General features: G+C 40.1%; 2 protein-coding genes across 2 annotated transcripts; both read left to right on the top strand.

Moving 5' to 3' along the window:
• The first annotated feature begins 43 nt into the window (after positions 1 to 43).
• On the top strand, positions 44 to 2,404 carry LOC141909960 (uncharacterized). Its single transcript, XM_074800645.1, has 3 exons — positions 44 to 323; positions 782 to 1,167; positions 2,200 to 2,404. The coding sequence occupies exons 1-3, from the start codon at positions 45 to 47 to the stop codon at positions 2,402 to 2,404; spliced, it is 870 nt and encodes a 289-aa protein (XP_074656746.1). The 5' UTR covers position 44.
• A 1,945-nt stretch (positions 2,405 to 4,349) lies between these two features.
• LOC141909850 (uncharacterized) lies at positions 4,350 to 7,937 on the top strand. The gene is made up of 2 exons (XM_074800499.1): positions 4,350 to 4,630; positions 5,089 to 7,937. The coding sequence occupies exons 1-2, from the start codon at positions 4,352 to 4,354 to the stop codon at positions 6,721 to 6,723; spliced, it is 1,914 nt and encodes a 637-aa protein (XP_074656600.1). The 5' UTR covers positions 4,350 to 4,351; the 3' UTR covers positions 6,724 to 7,937.
• The last annotated feature ends 6,627 nt before the right edge of the window (positions 7,938 to 14,564 follow it).

Raw genomic sequence — 14,564 nt, 5'->3', positions numbered from 1 at the left:
GTCACGCCTGCACAATCTACAGTTAGAAAACGCCCAAAAACAACATGGCGTCTAATTCTACGTACAGATTCGAGCTCGCAGTTTCTTATCGTGGTCGCAAGATCGGTGTTTGGTCGGATCACGACAACGACTACAGAACAATACAGAATTATTACTTTCAACCGTTGTTCGATTTAGAATGTGATCTGATCGCTACTGCTGGTGATCAATTACAACTACCGATACAGATGTGGACAGAAGAATTAGAGACTATTATCGAAGTAAAACTGAAAGCGATCTATACGGAACAAGTTATAAATGTACAAATGATGCCGTTTGACGAGGTAAACAATACATCGTTCGGACCCGATAGAAATATATATGTCTGATTTCTTTACTTGAATGTTGAATAATATACCAAACCCAGACCCCGATTCGCAGAATACGAATATCAAGAATCCAACAATTCTAGTCTCGTACAGCAAACAATTTCAGTTCCGTAGGTGGGGGGGGGGGCAGGTGCAGTTGGTGCACCCCTCTCCCCCCGGAAAAATTCCACCCTGATCGTATCTTATGTCTTATTTACTACGGCATGAAGCCAACCGAGTTCCGTTACTGTTCCGAGATTGCAGGAAATCATTTTTAAAAGCAGCAAAATTCTAAAACCTTTCTGGGGGTTAAACCTCCGCCTCCCCGATCATGCCTACAGCGCTCGAGCTGCAATAAATCAGATGAAAATTGTATCAGCACCCCCCCCCCCCTTAAGTTTCACCCTTAATATAACTATATTTTTCAATTCCAGGTGAAACTAGAATGGAGAGAAGCGCCCCCTGGTGTAGAGATACCGAATCATCATATCGGGTTTAATCACTGTCCAGCGATTCATGTGTTTATTATTAAATGCTCAGACGATGAAACAGCGCAAAACTTAAAAACACATCTTCAACAAGCCCCGCATTCATTAGTGTCGGGGCTTCATGTGATCGCTTCAAACCAGGCATCTGCACATAATTTGTATAAAGTAAATTCAGTAGGTGTGTCGATCAGTGAAACCCGAACAGTTCGATCAGACATTGATGAACGACATAGTTCTTTTATAGAACATGTCAGACAGTTTCACGATAATCTAGAAAATCAATTCTGTCAATTGAAACACAATATAGAAACAGTTGAAGAGAAGCTGAACCGGTGCTGCACTGAACAACAACTTGAAGAGAGGCTGAACCGGTGCTGCACTGAACAACAACTTGAAGAGAGGCTGAACCGGTTCTGCACTGAGCAACAACTTGAAGAGAGGCTGAACCGGTTCTGTACTGAACAGCAACTTGAAGAGATCAGGCTGAACCGGTGCTGTACTGAACAACAACTTGAGGAAAAACTGACCAATATCAATGATGATATGGGGGCAAAACTATCCAAAATTACTGATGATGTCAAAAGGAGAATTGATGAATTAGAGATACATATTGATGACGTCACGCGGCTACGTGTAGGAATAATCGATTCATTGACGGTCAATAAACAGGTAGATACAGACTTCACACCCGACCTGATTACGTCACTACCTGGTGAACATGTGGGTGAACAGTCACGTGTTATATGTGCGGAGTGGTGCTCGACTGATTATATATATAGTGTGAATGATGACGATGATTATGATGATGACGATGATTTTGATTATGATGATGAATTTGATAGATACATAAAGATTGATGGCGGTGGCGTAAAAGGACTCGCTACTGATAGTAACGGGGATCTGTTTGCGCTCGTAAAAAAAAATAGGAAATTCTACCTTAGAAAATATAAAAATTGTGAAAAACTGTTGGAAGAAGAAATCACTGATCTCCTGCCTGGAGGCTGTGGATCCTTAGTGATTCGTGAACACAATATCTTTATACAGTCACGGGGAAGAGTTCATGTTTTAGGTTTATTAGAAAACCCTGAAAACAGTTTGATTGATAGAACCCGAGTGAAGGAGTATCAGCTCCCGGATGGAGATTACGGTAATATCAACTGTTTCGATGTCGATTCAAAGGGACGGATGTTTCTTTACTGTGAAACGACTCATAGATTACTGTTTCTAACAGCAGATGCGAACGAGATTAGTTTTATCAATATGAACGATTGTGCACTAGAATTTAATCCATGTGCAGGACACCCGTGTGTTATTAATGATGATCGTATATTACTATCGGTATGCTCTGATTCCTTTGTTAACAGAGGTGCTGTTATCAGTATCAGATATAATAATCAGGGGTTTATAGATCACCCGCGTATAATACTGAACTCTACAGACAGTGAGACAGGTGACATACATCACGTGTTAAACAGTAACACTGTAGCTATCCGACACTGGGATAACAGTGATGATCAGGAGTCACTGAGATTCTACAATATAAACACTGTATTAACTCCCCCGATTTAGAACCGAAGTCTAAACCGATTCTAGGGTTCGAGAACGACGTGTATACAATGAAATGCTACTCGTAGTCAGCCGGCAAAACGCATAAAAATACTTCTATAGGCGCCGAATGTTAGAAATTGGTAACAAATTCGGGTTCATGTAACACGAGATGGGCTTTCAGAAAAAAAACCTGTTACTATCAAAACTTTTACCCCTGGGGGTGAGGGGAGGTCGTTAAGGGATCAGACCCCACAATATTCACCGGATTCAGTGCTTCAGCTTTTTATCTATATTTTTCAAAGTAAAATACATATTTTTAAGGGTATATAGGGTGCCCAATTTCAGACGCTTGCGCTAACGCCAGACCAGACCTGTAATTTTATGTTATCCGATATCGGTTCAGTCTCAAAGAGAGTTTAGTCGAAATGCACGGATTGCGTTTTGTCGAAGCGCGCTATGCGCCTGCTAGGATGTAGCGCCTAAGCGTCTTGAATTAGAGAAAATTGTTTAAATTGGACTCAATTTTGGTCGAGTGTGAATTTTTTATGGAACTGTCCTTTATCAGAACGACAGTAGTTCAAGAGCGATAGATCGATTATGGGGGATTTAAATGTTTACTATTTTAATAGATCCCTCGAGGATGAAAGATCGGCCCAAAAATTCGCGCCAGTTTTTCCACTAAGTGACAACTAGGTCAGGTCTAGTGTATCGAAACTGACTTCAATCGATTTTAATGAAACTAACATTAAAAGACGCAACAGAGAATATATTTTCACTAAGGCTAGAAATGTATACTTTGTTTCTCCGCCCCGCTGAGCTGTAAAGTTGACCCGGCTGGCCGCCTATCTACCCTGTACATTACTTTTTTTTTTGAAATCGTGATCGATCTTACCCGTAACAGACCCGGCAGCTATAGGAATGTGCTGGTTATAAATTTTATCATATTTTACAAAAATGACCCGGCCGCTGCGGAGAAACAAGGTATCATATTCGTTTAACCCTTAAGTACATCGAACATGCGGCCTCGCAGTAAAAAACGTGCCGCAAAAAACCTGCTTTAATGGGTTTTTCTTTATCACATTAGAAACCCGGATTGATATGATTGATTTAAGAAAATGAAGATTGTTACCACCAATCAATTGCAAAATTGTAGCTCGTAATAATAATAATGATAATAATAATATAATAAAATAAGTAGATATCTATATTTTCGTTAACCTCGTTTGATAAAACGTACTTGGTATACGGAGTACTGTTTGCTGTAACGATGTTCCAATCTGTGTCGGTTTTAAAGCCTAAACCCGACCTAAGTATCCTAATCGGTTCACTTGTCTAACCAGCCAATTCTCGAGAGAAGCCTCATGGATAAGTTATAATCAGTTATTGTCCCTGGGATATGTGACATCTAAAATATACTGGTCAGGTGAGTTCAGTCAACAGCAAGCATTAACAGCAATCAGTTACCGAGAAAGCTCCGAAGTCCACTATATATTTCCTGGTATAGTCAGCCCAAACGACAAACGGACTCGAATTTACTACAGGGTATTCTACTTGAGATTTTGTTCAGGAGGGTATGGTATTCATTTAACTAAAAATTGATTTAATAATCGTAAAAGTCTACTCGAATAAAAAAAATGTGCGAGGACATTGAATAGCGGAAACCCCGTACCACTTAGCGACACCTATGGATCATCAATGAATCCTCGCTTCGCACAGTAGCCTTGCCGGTATCACGTTAGGAACCGCGTCGACACTGGAAGAGAGGTTCTCCTGCTCACCAGGAGACACCGTTCAGAACAAGCGATCTCAAAGCATGTCTATTCATCATTTGATGAGTATTGTATTTGTATCGCTGTTTCGTGTTATCAGTGCCGTGTGGTTTTAACTTTATGGCAAGACGCGTGAGACCCGCGCGCGTGAGGAGGTCACGCCTGCACAATCTACAGTTAGAAAACGCCCAAAAACAACATGGCGTCTAATTCTACGTACAGATTCGAGCTCGCAGTTTCTTATCGTGGTCGCAAGATCGGTGTTTGGTCGGATCACGACAACGACTACAGAACAATACAGAATTATTACTTTCAACCGTTGTTCGATTTAGAATGTGATCTGATCGCTACTGCTGGTAATCAATTACAACTACCGATACAGATGTGGACAGAAGAATTAGAGACTATTATCGAAGTAAAACTGAAAGCGATCTATACGGAACAAGTTATAAATGTACAAATGATGCCGTTTGACGAGGTAAACAATACATCGTTCGGACCCGATAGAAATATATATGTCTGATTTCTTTACTTGAATGTTGAATAATATACCAAACCCAGACCCCGATTCGCAGAATACGAATATCAAGAATCCAACAATTCTAGTCTCGTACAGCAAACAATTTCAGGCCCGTAGGTGGGGGGGGGCAGGTGCAGTTGGTGCACCCCTCTCCCCCCGGAAAAATTCCACCCTGATCGTATCTTTTATCTTATTTACTACGACATGAAGCCAACCGAGTTCCGTTACTGTTCCGAGATTGCAGGAAATAATTTTTAAAAGCAGCAAAATTCCAAAAACTTTCTGGGGGTTAGACCTCCGCCTCGCCCGTCCATGCCTACAGCGCTCGAGCTGCAATAAGTTCCGATGAAATTGTATCAGCAACCCCCCCCCCCCTTAAGTTTCACCCTTAATATAACTATATTTTTCAATTTCAGGTGAAATTAGAATGGAGAGAAGCGCCCCCTGGTGTAGAGATACCGAATCATCATATCGGGTTTAATCACTGTCCAGCGATTCATGTGTTTATCGTTAAATGCTCAGACGACGAAACAGCGCGGAACTTAAAAACACATCTTCAACAAGCCCCGCATTCATTAGTGTCGGGGCTTCATGTGATCGCTTCAAATCAGGCACATAATTTGTATAAAGTAAATTCAGTAGGTGTGTCGATCAGTGAAACCCGAACAGTTCGATCAGACATTGATGAACGACATCGGTCTTTTATAGAACATGTCAGACAGTTTCACGATAATCTAGAAAATCAATTCTGTCAATTGAAACACACTATAGAAATAGTTGAAGAGAGGCAGAACCGGTTCTGTACTGAACAACAACTTGAAGAGAGGCAGAACCGGTTCTGTACTGAACAACAACTTGAAGAGAGGCTGAACCGGTTCTGTACTGAACAACAACTTGAAGAGAGGCTGAATCAATGCTGTACTGAACAGCAACTTAAAGCATTGGAGACAAAACTGACTAATATCAATGATGACGTCATACGGAGAAATTATAAAGTGGAAAGATCTACTGATGACGTCAAAGAGAGAATTGGAAATGTGGAGGGATCTGTTGATGATGTCATAGAGAGAATGGATAGAGCGGAGCGATCTACTGAGGACGTCATAGGGAGAATTGATAAACTGGAGGGATATATCGATGACGTCACGCGGCTACGTGTAGAATTAATCGATTCATTGACGGTCAATAAACAGGTAGATACAGATTTCGTACTCAACATGGTGACGTCAATACCCGGTGAACACGAGGGTGAACAGTCACGTGTTATATGTGCGCAGTATCGCTCCACTAATTGTATATATAGTGTGAATGATGATAATATACAGGGATACATAGAGATTGATGGTTGGATACATGGACTCGCTGCTGATGGTAACGGGTTTCTGTTTGTGGTCGTGAGGAAAAACAGGGAATACATCCTGAGAAAATATAAAAATCAGAAAAAACTCTTCGAAGAAAATATCACTGATCTCCTGCCTGGAGTCTGTGGATCCTTCGTAATCCGTGATCACAATATCTTTATACAGACAGGAGATAGTGAAATTCATGTTTTACGTTTATTAGAAAACCCTGAAAACAGATTGATCGATAGAAATCGAGTGAAGAACTATCAGCTCCCGGATGGAGATTACTTTTATATCTACGGTTTCGATGTCGACACGCGGGGACGTATATTTATCTACTGTTTGCGTACACGCAGATTATTGTATCTAAAACCAGAAGCAGAATTGATCAGTTTTATTACTATGAACGATTGCGGACTGACATTTGATCCATGTATGGGATTCCCGTGTGTCATTAATGATAATCAAGTATTGCTATCGGTATACTCTAATACTGGTAACAGAGGATCTGTTATTAGTATCAGATATAATGATGAGGGGTTTATAGATCACCCGCGTATAATACTGAACTCTACAGACAGTGAGACATGTGACATACATCACGTGTGTAACAGTGACACTGTAGTTATCCATCACCGTGATATCAGTGATGATCAGAACTCACTGAGATTCTACAATATAAACACTGTATTAACTCCCCCGATTTAGAACCGAAGTCTAAACCGATTCTAGGGTTCGAGAACGACGTGTATACAATGAAATGCTACTCGTAGTCCGCCGGCAAAACGCATCATAAAATACTTCTATAGGCGCCGAATGTTAGAAATTGGTAACAAACTCGGGTTCATGTAACACGAGATGGGCTTTCAGAAAAAAAACCTGCTACTATCAAAACTTTTACCCCTGGGGGTCAGGGGAGGTCGTTAAGGGATCAGACCCCACAATATTCACCGGATTCAGTGCTTCAGCTATTTATCTATATTTTTCAAAGTAAAATACATATTTTGAAGGGTATATAGGGTGCCCAATTTCAGACGCTTGCGCTAACGCCAGACCAGACCTGTAATTTTATGTTATCCGATATCGGTTCGGTCTCAAAGAGAGTTTAGTCGAAATGCACGGATTGCGTTTTGTCGAAGCGCGCTATGCGCCTGCTAGGATGTAGCGCCTAAGCGTCTTGAATTAGAGAAAATTGTTTAAATTGGACTCAATTTTGGTCGAGTGTGAATTTGTTATGGAACTGTCCTTTATTAGAACGACAGTAGTTCAAGAGCGATAGATCGATTATGGGGGATTTAAATGTTTATTATTTTAATAGATCCCTCGAGGATGAAAGATCGGCCCAAAAATTCGCGCCAGTTTTTCCACTAAGTGACAACTAGGTCAGGTCTAGTGTATCGAAACTGACTTCAATCGATTTTAATGAAACTAACATTAAAAGACGCAGAAGAGAATATATTTTCACTAAGGCTAGAAATGTATACCTTTGTCAGATGATTCTTTATTGAAATTATAAATAAACTAGAATTGTAAAAAATATTTGAAGTTAGGCTAAAAAGAAAATTGATACCTTGTTTCTCCGCCCCGCTGAGCTGTAAAGTTGACCCGGCTGGCCGCCTATCTACCCTGTACATTACTTTTTTTTTTGAAATCGTGATCGATCTTACCCGTAACAGACCCGGCAGCTATAGGAATGTGCTGGTTATAAATTTTATCATATTTTTCAAAAATGACCCGGCCGTGCGGAGAAACAAGGTATCATATTCGTTTAACCCTTAAGTACATCGAACATGCGGCCTCGCAGTAAAAAACGTGCCGCAAAAACCTGCTTTAATGGGTTTTTCTTTATCACATTAGAAACCCGGATTGATATGATTGATTTAAGAAAATGAAGATTGTTACCACCAATCAATTGCAAAATTGTAGCTCGTAATAATAATAATGATAATAATAATATAATAAAATAAGTAGATATCTATATTTTCGTTAACCTCGTTTGATAAAACGTACTTGGTATACGGAGTACTGTTTGCTGTAACGATGTTCCAATCTGTGTCGGTTTTAAAGCCTAAACCCGACCTAAGTATCCTAATCGGTTCACTTGTCTAAGCAGCCAATTCTCGAGAGAAGCCTCATGGATAAGTTATAATCAGTTATTGTCCCTGGGATATGTGACATCTAAAATAAACTGGTCAGGTGAGTTCAGTCAACAGCGAGCATAAACAGCAATCAGTTACCGAGAAAGCTCCGGAAGTCCACTATATATTTCCTGGTATAGTCAGCCCAAACGACAAACGGACTCGAATTTATTACAGGGTATTCTACTTGAGATTTTGTTCAGGAGGGTATGGTATTCATTTAACTAAAAATTGATTTTAATAATCGGAAAAGTCTACTCGAATAAAAAAAATGTGCGAGGACATTGAATAGCGGAAACCCCGTACCACTTAGCGACACCTATGGATCATCAATGAATCCTCGCTTCGCACAGTAGCCTTGCCGGTATCACGTTAGGAACCGCGTCGACACTGGAAGAGAGGTTCTCCTGCTCACCAGGAGACACCGTTCAGAACAAGCGATCTCAAAGCATGTCTATTCATCATTTGATAAGTATTGTATTTGTATCGCTGTTTCGTGTTATCAGTGCCGTGTGGTTTTAACTTTATGGCAAGACGCGTGAGACCCGCGCGCGTGAGGAGGTCACGCCTGCACAATCTACAGTGAGAAAACCGCCCACCGACAACATGGCGTCTAATTCCACGTACAGATTCGAGCTCGCAGTTTCTTATCGTGGTCGCAAGATCGGTGTTTGGTCGGATCACGACAACGACTACAGAACAATACAGAATTATTACTTTCAACCGTTGTTCGATTTAGAATGTGATCTGATCGCTACTGCTGGTGATCAATTACAACTACCGATACAGATGTGGACAGAAGAATTAGAGAACCACATAATATGTGAACTGAAATCGATCTATACGGAACAAGTTATAAATGTACAAATGATGCCGTTTGACGAGGTAAACATCGTTCCGACCCCGATAGAAATATCTGATTTCTTTACTTGAATGTTGAATAAAAATTTAGAGTTGATAATAGGCCTATAACGTTACCAAACCCAGACCCCGACTCACAGAATACGAATATCAAGAATCCAACAATTTTAGTCTCAAACAATTTCAGGCCCGTAGGGTGGGGGGAGGTGGCAGGTGCAGTTGGTGCACCCCTCTCCCCCGGAAAAATTCCACCCTGATCGTATCTTATGTCTTATTTACTACACCATGAAGCCAACCGGGTTCCGTTACTGTTCCGAGATTGCATTTTTAAAAGCAGCAAAATTCCAAAAACTTTCTGGGGGTTAGACCTCCGCCTCCCCCGTCCATGCCTACAGCGCTCGAGCTGCAATAAGTTTCGATGAAATTGTATCAGCAACCCCCCCTTAAGTTTCACCCTTAATATAACTATATTTTTCAATTCCAGGTGAAACTAGAATGGAGAGAAGCGCCCCCTGGTGTAGAGATACCGAATCATCATATCGGGTTTAATCACTGTCCAGCGATTCATGTGTTTATCGTTAAATGCTCAGACGATGAAACAGCGCGAAACTTAAAAACACATCTTCAACAAGCCCCGCATTCATTAGTGTCGGGGCTTCATGTGATCGCTTCAAACCAGACATCTGCACATAATTTGTATAAAGTAAATTCAGTAGGTGTGCCAATCAGTGAAACCCGAACAGTTCGATCAGACATTGATGAACGACATAGTTCTTTTATAGAACATGTCAGACAGTTTCACGATAATTTAGAAAATCAATTCTGTCAATTGAAACACAATATAGAAACAGTTGAAGAGAGGCTGAACCGGTTCTGTACTGAACAACAACTTGAAGAGAGGCTGAACCGGTTCTGTACTGAACAACAACTTGAAGAGAGGCTGAACCAATGCTGTACTGAACAACAACTTGAAGAAAGGCTGAACCGGTTCTGTACTGAACAACAACTTAAAGCATTGGAGACAAAAATGACTAATATCAATGATGACTTCATACGGAGAAAATATAAAGTGGAAAGATCTACTGATGACGTCAAAGAGAGAATTGGAAATGTGGAGGGATCTGTTGATGATGTCATAGAGAGAATGGAAAGAGCGGAACGATCTACTGAGGACGTCATAGGGAGAATTGATAAACTGGAGGGATGTATCGATGACGTCACGCGGCTACGTGTAGGAATAATCGATTCATTGACGGTCAATAAACGGGTAGATACAGATTTCAGACCCCACCTGATGACGTCAATACCCGGTGAACACGAGGGTGAACAGTCACGTGCTATATGTGCGGAGTGGTGCTCGACTGATTATATATATAGTGTGAATGATGATAATATACAGAGATACATAGAGATTGATGGTTCGATACAAGGACTCGATACTGATAATAACGGGTTTCTGTTTGTGGTCGTGTGGAAAAACAGTGAATTCTACCTGAGAAAATATAAAAATGAGATAAAACTCTTCGAAGAAAATATCACTGATCTCATGTCTGGAGGCTGTGGATCCTTAGTGATCCGTGATCACATTATCTATATACAGTCAGGAGATAGTGACGTTCATGTTTTACCTTTACGAGAAAACCCTGTAGGTAAAATAATTGATAGAAATCGAATGAAGAAATATCAACTCCCAGATGGAGGTTACTCATTCAACTCTTTAGATGTCGATACACGGGGACGTATGTTCATTTACTGTCACATGACTCATAGATTGATATATCTAACAGCAGAAGCAGAACTGATTAGTTTCATTAATATAAAGGATTCTGGACTAATTCCATTGGGGGGACACCCGTGTGTTATTAATGATGATCATGTATTGATATCGGTATACTCTGATACTGGTAACAGAGGTGCTGTTATCAGTATAAGATATAATGACCACGGGTTTATAAATCCCCCCGGGCGTATAATACTGAACTCTACAGACAGTTTAACATTTGAGATACATAAAGTGTGTGGCAGTAACGCTGTAGTTATCTATCACTGGGATAACAGCAATAATCAGGCATCACTGGGATTTTATGATATAAACACTTTATTTACTCCCCCCATTTAGAACCGAAGTCTAAACCGGTACTAGGGTTCGTGAACTGCGTGTATAGAATGAAATGTGAATATATCTCGGCAAGGGAGCGCGCTGTAGCTGCTGATAAACTGGAATGTAGGTAGAAATGTCCCAGGAAAAAAGTGTCCCATAAGGTAGAAAAAATGTGCCAGTCTATTTTTACTAATTTAGTTAATTTCACATCAAAGTAAATCAGGAATCACTAGCTGAACAATTTCAGACAAATTCAACTGATTTTCAATAAACGAAAAAACGTTTTTCTTTCTGAATTATTTGTTTACGATTGTGTATAGTATGAAATTGACGCATGAATTCAAAAGTGATGCAACCTCGTAGATTTGATTTAACACAATCTTGTAAGATAGCCCCGATTTCCCAAACTTTCCGACAAAACCTGGAAGTTCTAGAACAGTAAGTACTAAACTGATTGTAAGCACAATTTTATTGGCTTTAGTTAGATTTTGAGATAATGAGATTTTGGACGCTGAGTTTCACGTTGCTTACTTTTGACGTGTAACGCAATAATAAGAGTTATGTTTGATACGAAAACGAGAATATTTGAAATAATAACGTGGATGATCGGTTCTATGTATTTTTTCATAACTTCGTAGAATGGTTTATCAACAGATTTAGACATGACGGAAGCGGAATCTATTATATCTTCTTTACGGGACTACGATCTGTGTTACAGGGAAGATAGTACATAGATACAATATACCCTTACTACTCCTCGGTATCTATGAGAAATTTGCTCGTAACGGTTCGAATACTAGGTTCGAATACTAGGTTGTCTTTTGTGTCCAAGAGAAGTTGGCTTGCAAGGGTTCGAATCCTAAGTTATCCTCAGAGTTCAGGAGAAGTGGACTTGCCTGGGTTTGAATCCTACGTTTTCTTTGGGGTCCATGAGAAATGGGCTCGCAAGGGTTCGAATCCTACGTTGTCCCTGAGGTCCATGAGAAATGGGTTTGCAAGGTTTCGTCGAATCTTAAGTCATCCTCAGTGTTCGGGAGACGCTGGCTTGCAAGGGTTCGAATCCTAAGTCATCCTCAGTGTTCAGGAGAAGCGGGCTTGCAGGGGTTCGAATCCTAAGTTTTCATCGGCGTCCAAAAACGCTGCAGCAAAGTCGAAACCAGGAATATAGACACGAAACACGAATCAAAATCAATATAATTTATTTTGTTTCGAAGCGACATGATTTGAAACCGAATATCAGAATGCAGCACCCCCCCCCCCCCCGCCCACCGGGGCCCGCTCTGTGCTGCGACTCGTTTGCTGGAGCTGAAGATGAATAAGATACAACCAAAAATTATCATTTGATCTTCGGATGGTCAATTACTATAATTCAAAAAAATTTAATTCGATTTATTTCGATTAAACTTACCGAGTATAAACTGCGATGTCAGACTGTGAAGTTCAGAGATTCGCAGTAAGGCGTCAGCGTCCAAAGTCTCCCAGTTCTGGGTAGAGCGGCGTTGTTCGGTTCTAGCCAGCAATTACTGATTATTAACATCCTGAAATTAAAAATCAAAACGCCCGAATCGAGCGAGTTTAAATCTAGTATTGGTTTTATCTACATTGAAATAGAAAGGCTTCGTGATAATACGGCGCAAAACGACTTCGAAACAAAATGGCCTGACATGAATTCAAATTAAAACTTCACGAAATAAAGACTTTTAAGATAAAATGGCCCAAAATGATTTGAATAGAATAACTCGACATGACTTCCAAACAAAATGGCGTGAGATGACTCGAAATGAAATGGCGCGAGATGACTGCAAAATTAAATGGCGCGAGATGACTTCAAAATGGCACGGATCGAGAAGACTTCAAAAATAAATCGGCGCGAGATGACTTCAAAATAAAATGGCGCGAGACTTTAAAAGAAATGGCTCGTGATGACTTCAAAGTACAAGAAGAGGTCCATGGACCTTAAAACTTCGTCGAGAAAGTTGGAAGTCCAGACAATCCAAAAGCCCTCAGGGGCAGGCTGGCGGTTAATGTAGCTTAACTATCCCGATAGTGTCACTCTTATGTTTCCTAACATCGTCAATATCAAGAAGAACAGTTCGTCGATTAATTTGAGGTCGTTATTTACTATCGTCACATAGCTTACGTCGTGGCCATATTATAACGAACGGCAAAATAGATTTTTATCGGATGGAAAATTGTTTTGTGAAAAAAAACCCAACTTTTAATTGTTAATTACTGCGGTTGGTTTATGTTGCTTGGATTATATTACACGAGCGAGGATAGTGTTTTTTGCATATTGTTAAACCATTCTAGATGTATATATAGTTGTAGTGTTTCTCATGAAAATAAAGTGAGTTCAGTCATTGTCTATATAACGAGTTCAGTCATTGTCTAAATAACGAGTTCAGTTATTGTCTATGTAACGAGTGCAGTCATTGTCTAAATAACGAGTTCAGTTATTGTCTATATAACGAGTTCAGTCATTGTCTATATAACGAGTTCAGTCATTGTCTAAATAACGAGTGCAGTCATTGTCTAAATAACGAGTTCAGTTATTGTCTATATAACGAGTGCAGTCATTGTCTAAATAACGAGTGCAGTCATTGATTATATAACGAGTTCAGTCTATAAAACGAAGACGCGTTCGGTGTCTCTTGTCTGGAATCTGGTATTCGCTGTAGTCTGCAATTAACGAAAGTTTACGGTACAAACGATGAGTTTCGGTGCTCGGCATTTCTGTGAGCAAGTCATTTACGGATAGGTCTGATCATGACTACACAACAAAAACGGCCCGAGATGATTTAAAAATAAGATGGCGCGACATAACTTCAAATAATGGCTCATGGTCAAACTCAATATATTACGTACACGCCTGGTGAGGTGAGGGGGTTGAGGGTCTCTAGCGGAGCCTAACAGCGAAATCCATTCAAAAACTGTTTACAAATCATTGTAACGCCATCTACCAGAAACAACCTAGTTACTATTCGGTGACCAGACCCTACATTTCATGTTGGGCCTCTCATCCAACGCTAGCCCTAATCGCCATTTGTAAGCAGTTGTACGTAAAGGTCACTTGTAGGCTATATAAGTTCAACTCCTTAATCGTACCAAAGTAACACTTAAATTACAAACTCTTAAATAATCTAACTTAAGTATTTGCAATTGGCAAAGAAGGAATTAATGGCTGAAATTATGTTTTAATGAAATGAGGGTCAACTAACTAGCTATATGTATCGCTAACATCAATTCTATTCTATGAAACAATTTAAAAAGAAGATATTTCAAGCAGGTCGTACCGGAATTTTTCTTCAGGCCACTCTGTCATCGTCAGTCAATTTCAGGTTCGATCATCTGTGGCCCGGGGGGTCTTTTTCTTCTCACTGAAATCATGGACGTATCAACTCTAGTTGACAAGTCCACGCTGAAGTATGTCCTACCTTAAACGATTTGGA

This window comes from Tubulanus polymorphus, chromosome 8 (genome assembly GCF_964204645.1).
Source record: "Tubulanus polymorphus chromosome 8, tnTubPoly1.2, whole genome shotgun sequence".
NCBI lineage: Eukaryota > Metazoa > Nemertea > Palaeonemertea > Tubulaniformes > Tubulanidae > Tubulanus > Tubulanus polymorphus.
The sequence above is the reverse complement of the archived record's forward strand: the minus strand, read 5'-3'. Positions and strand labels throughout refer to the sequence as shown.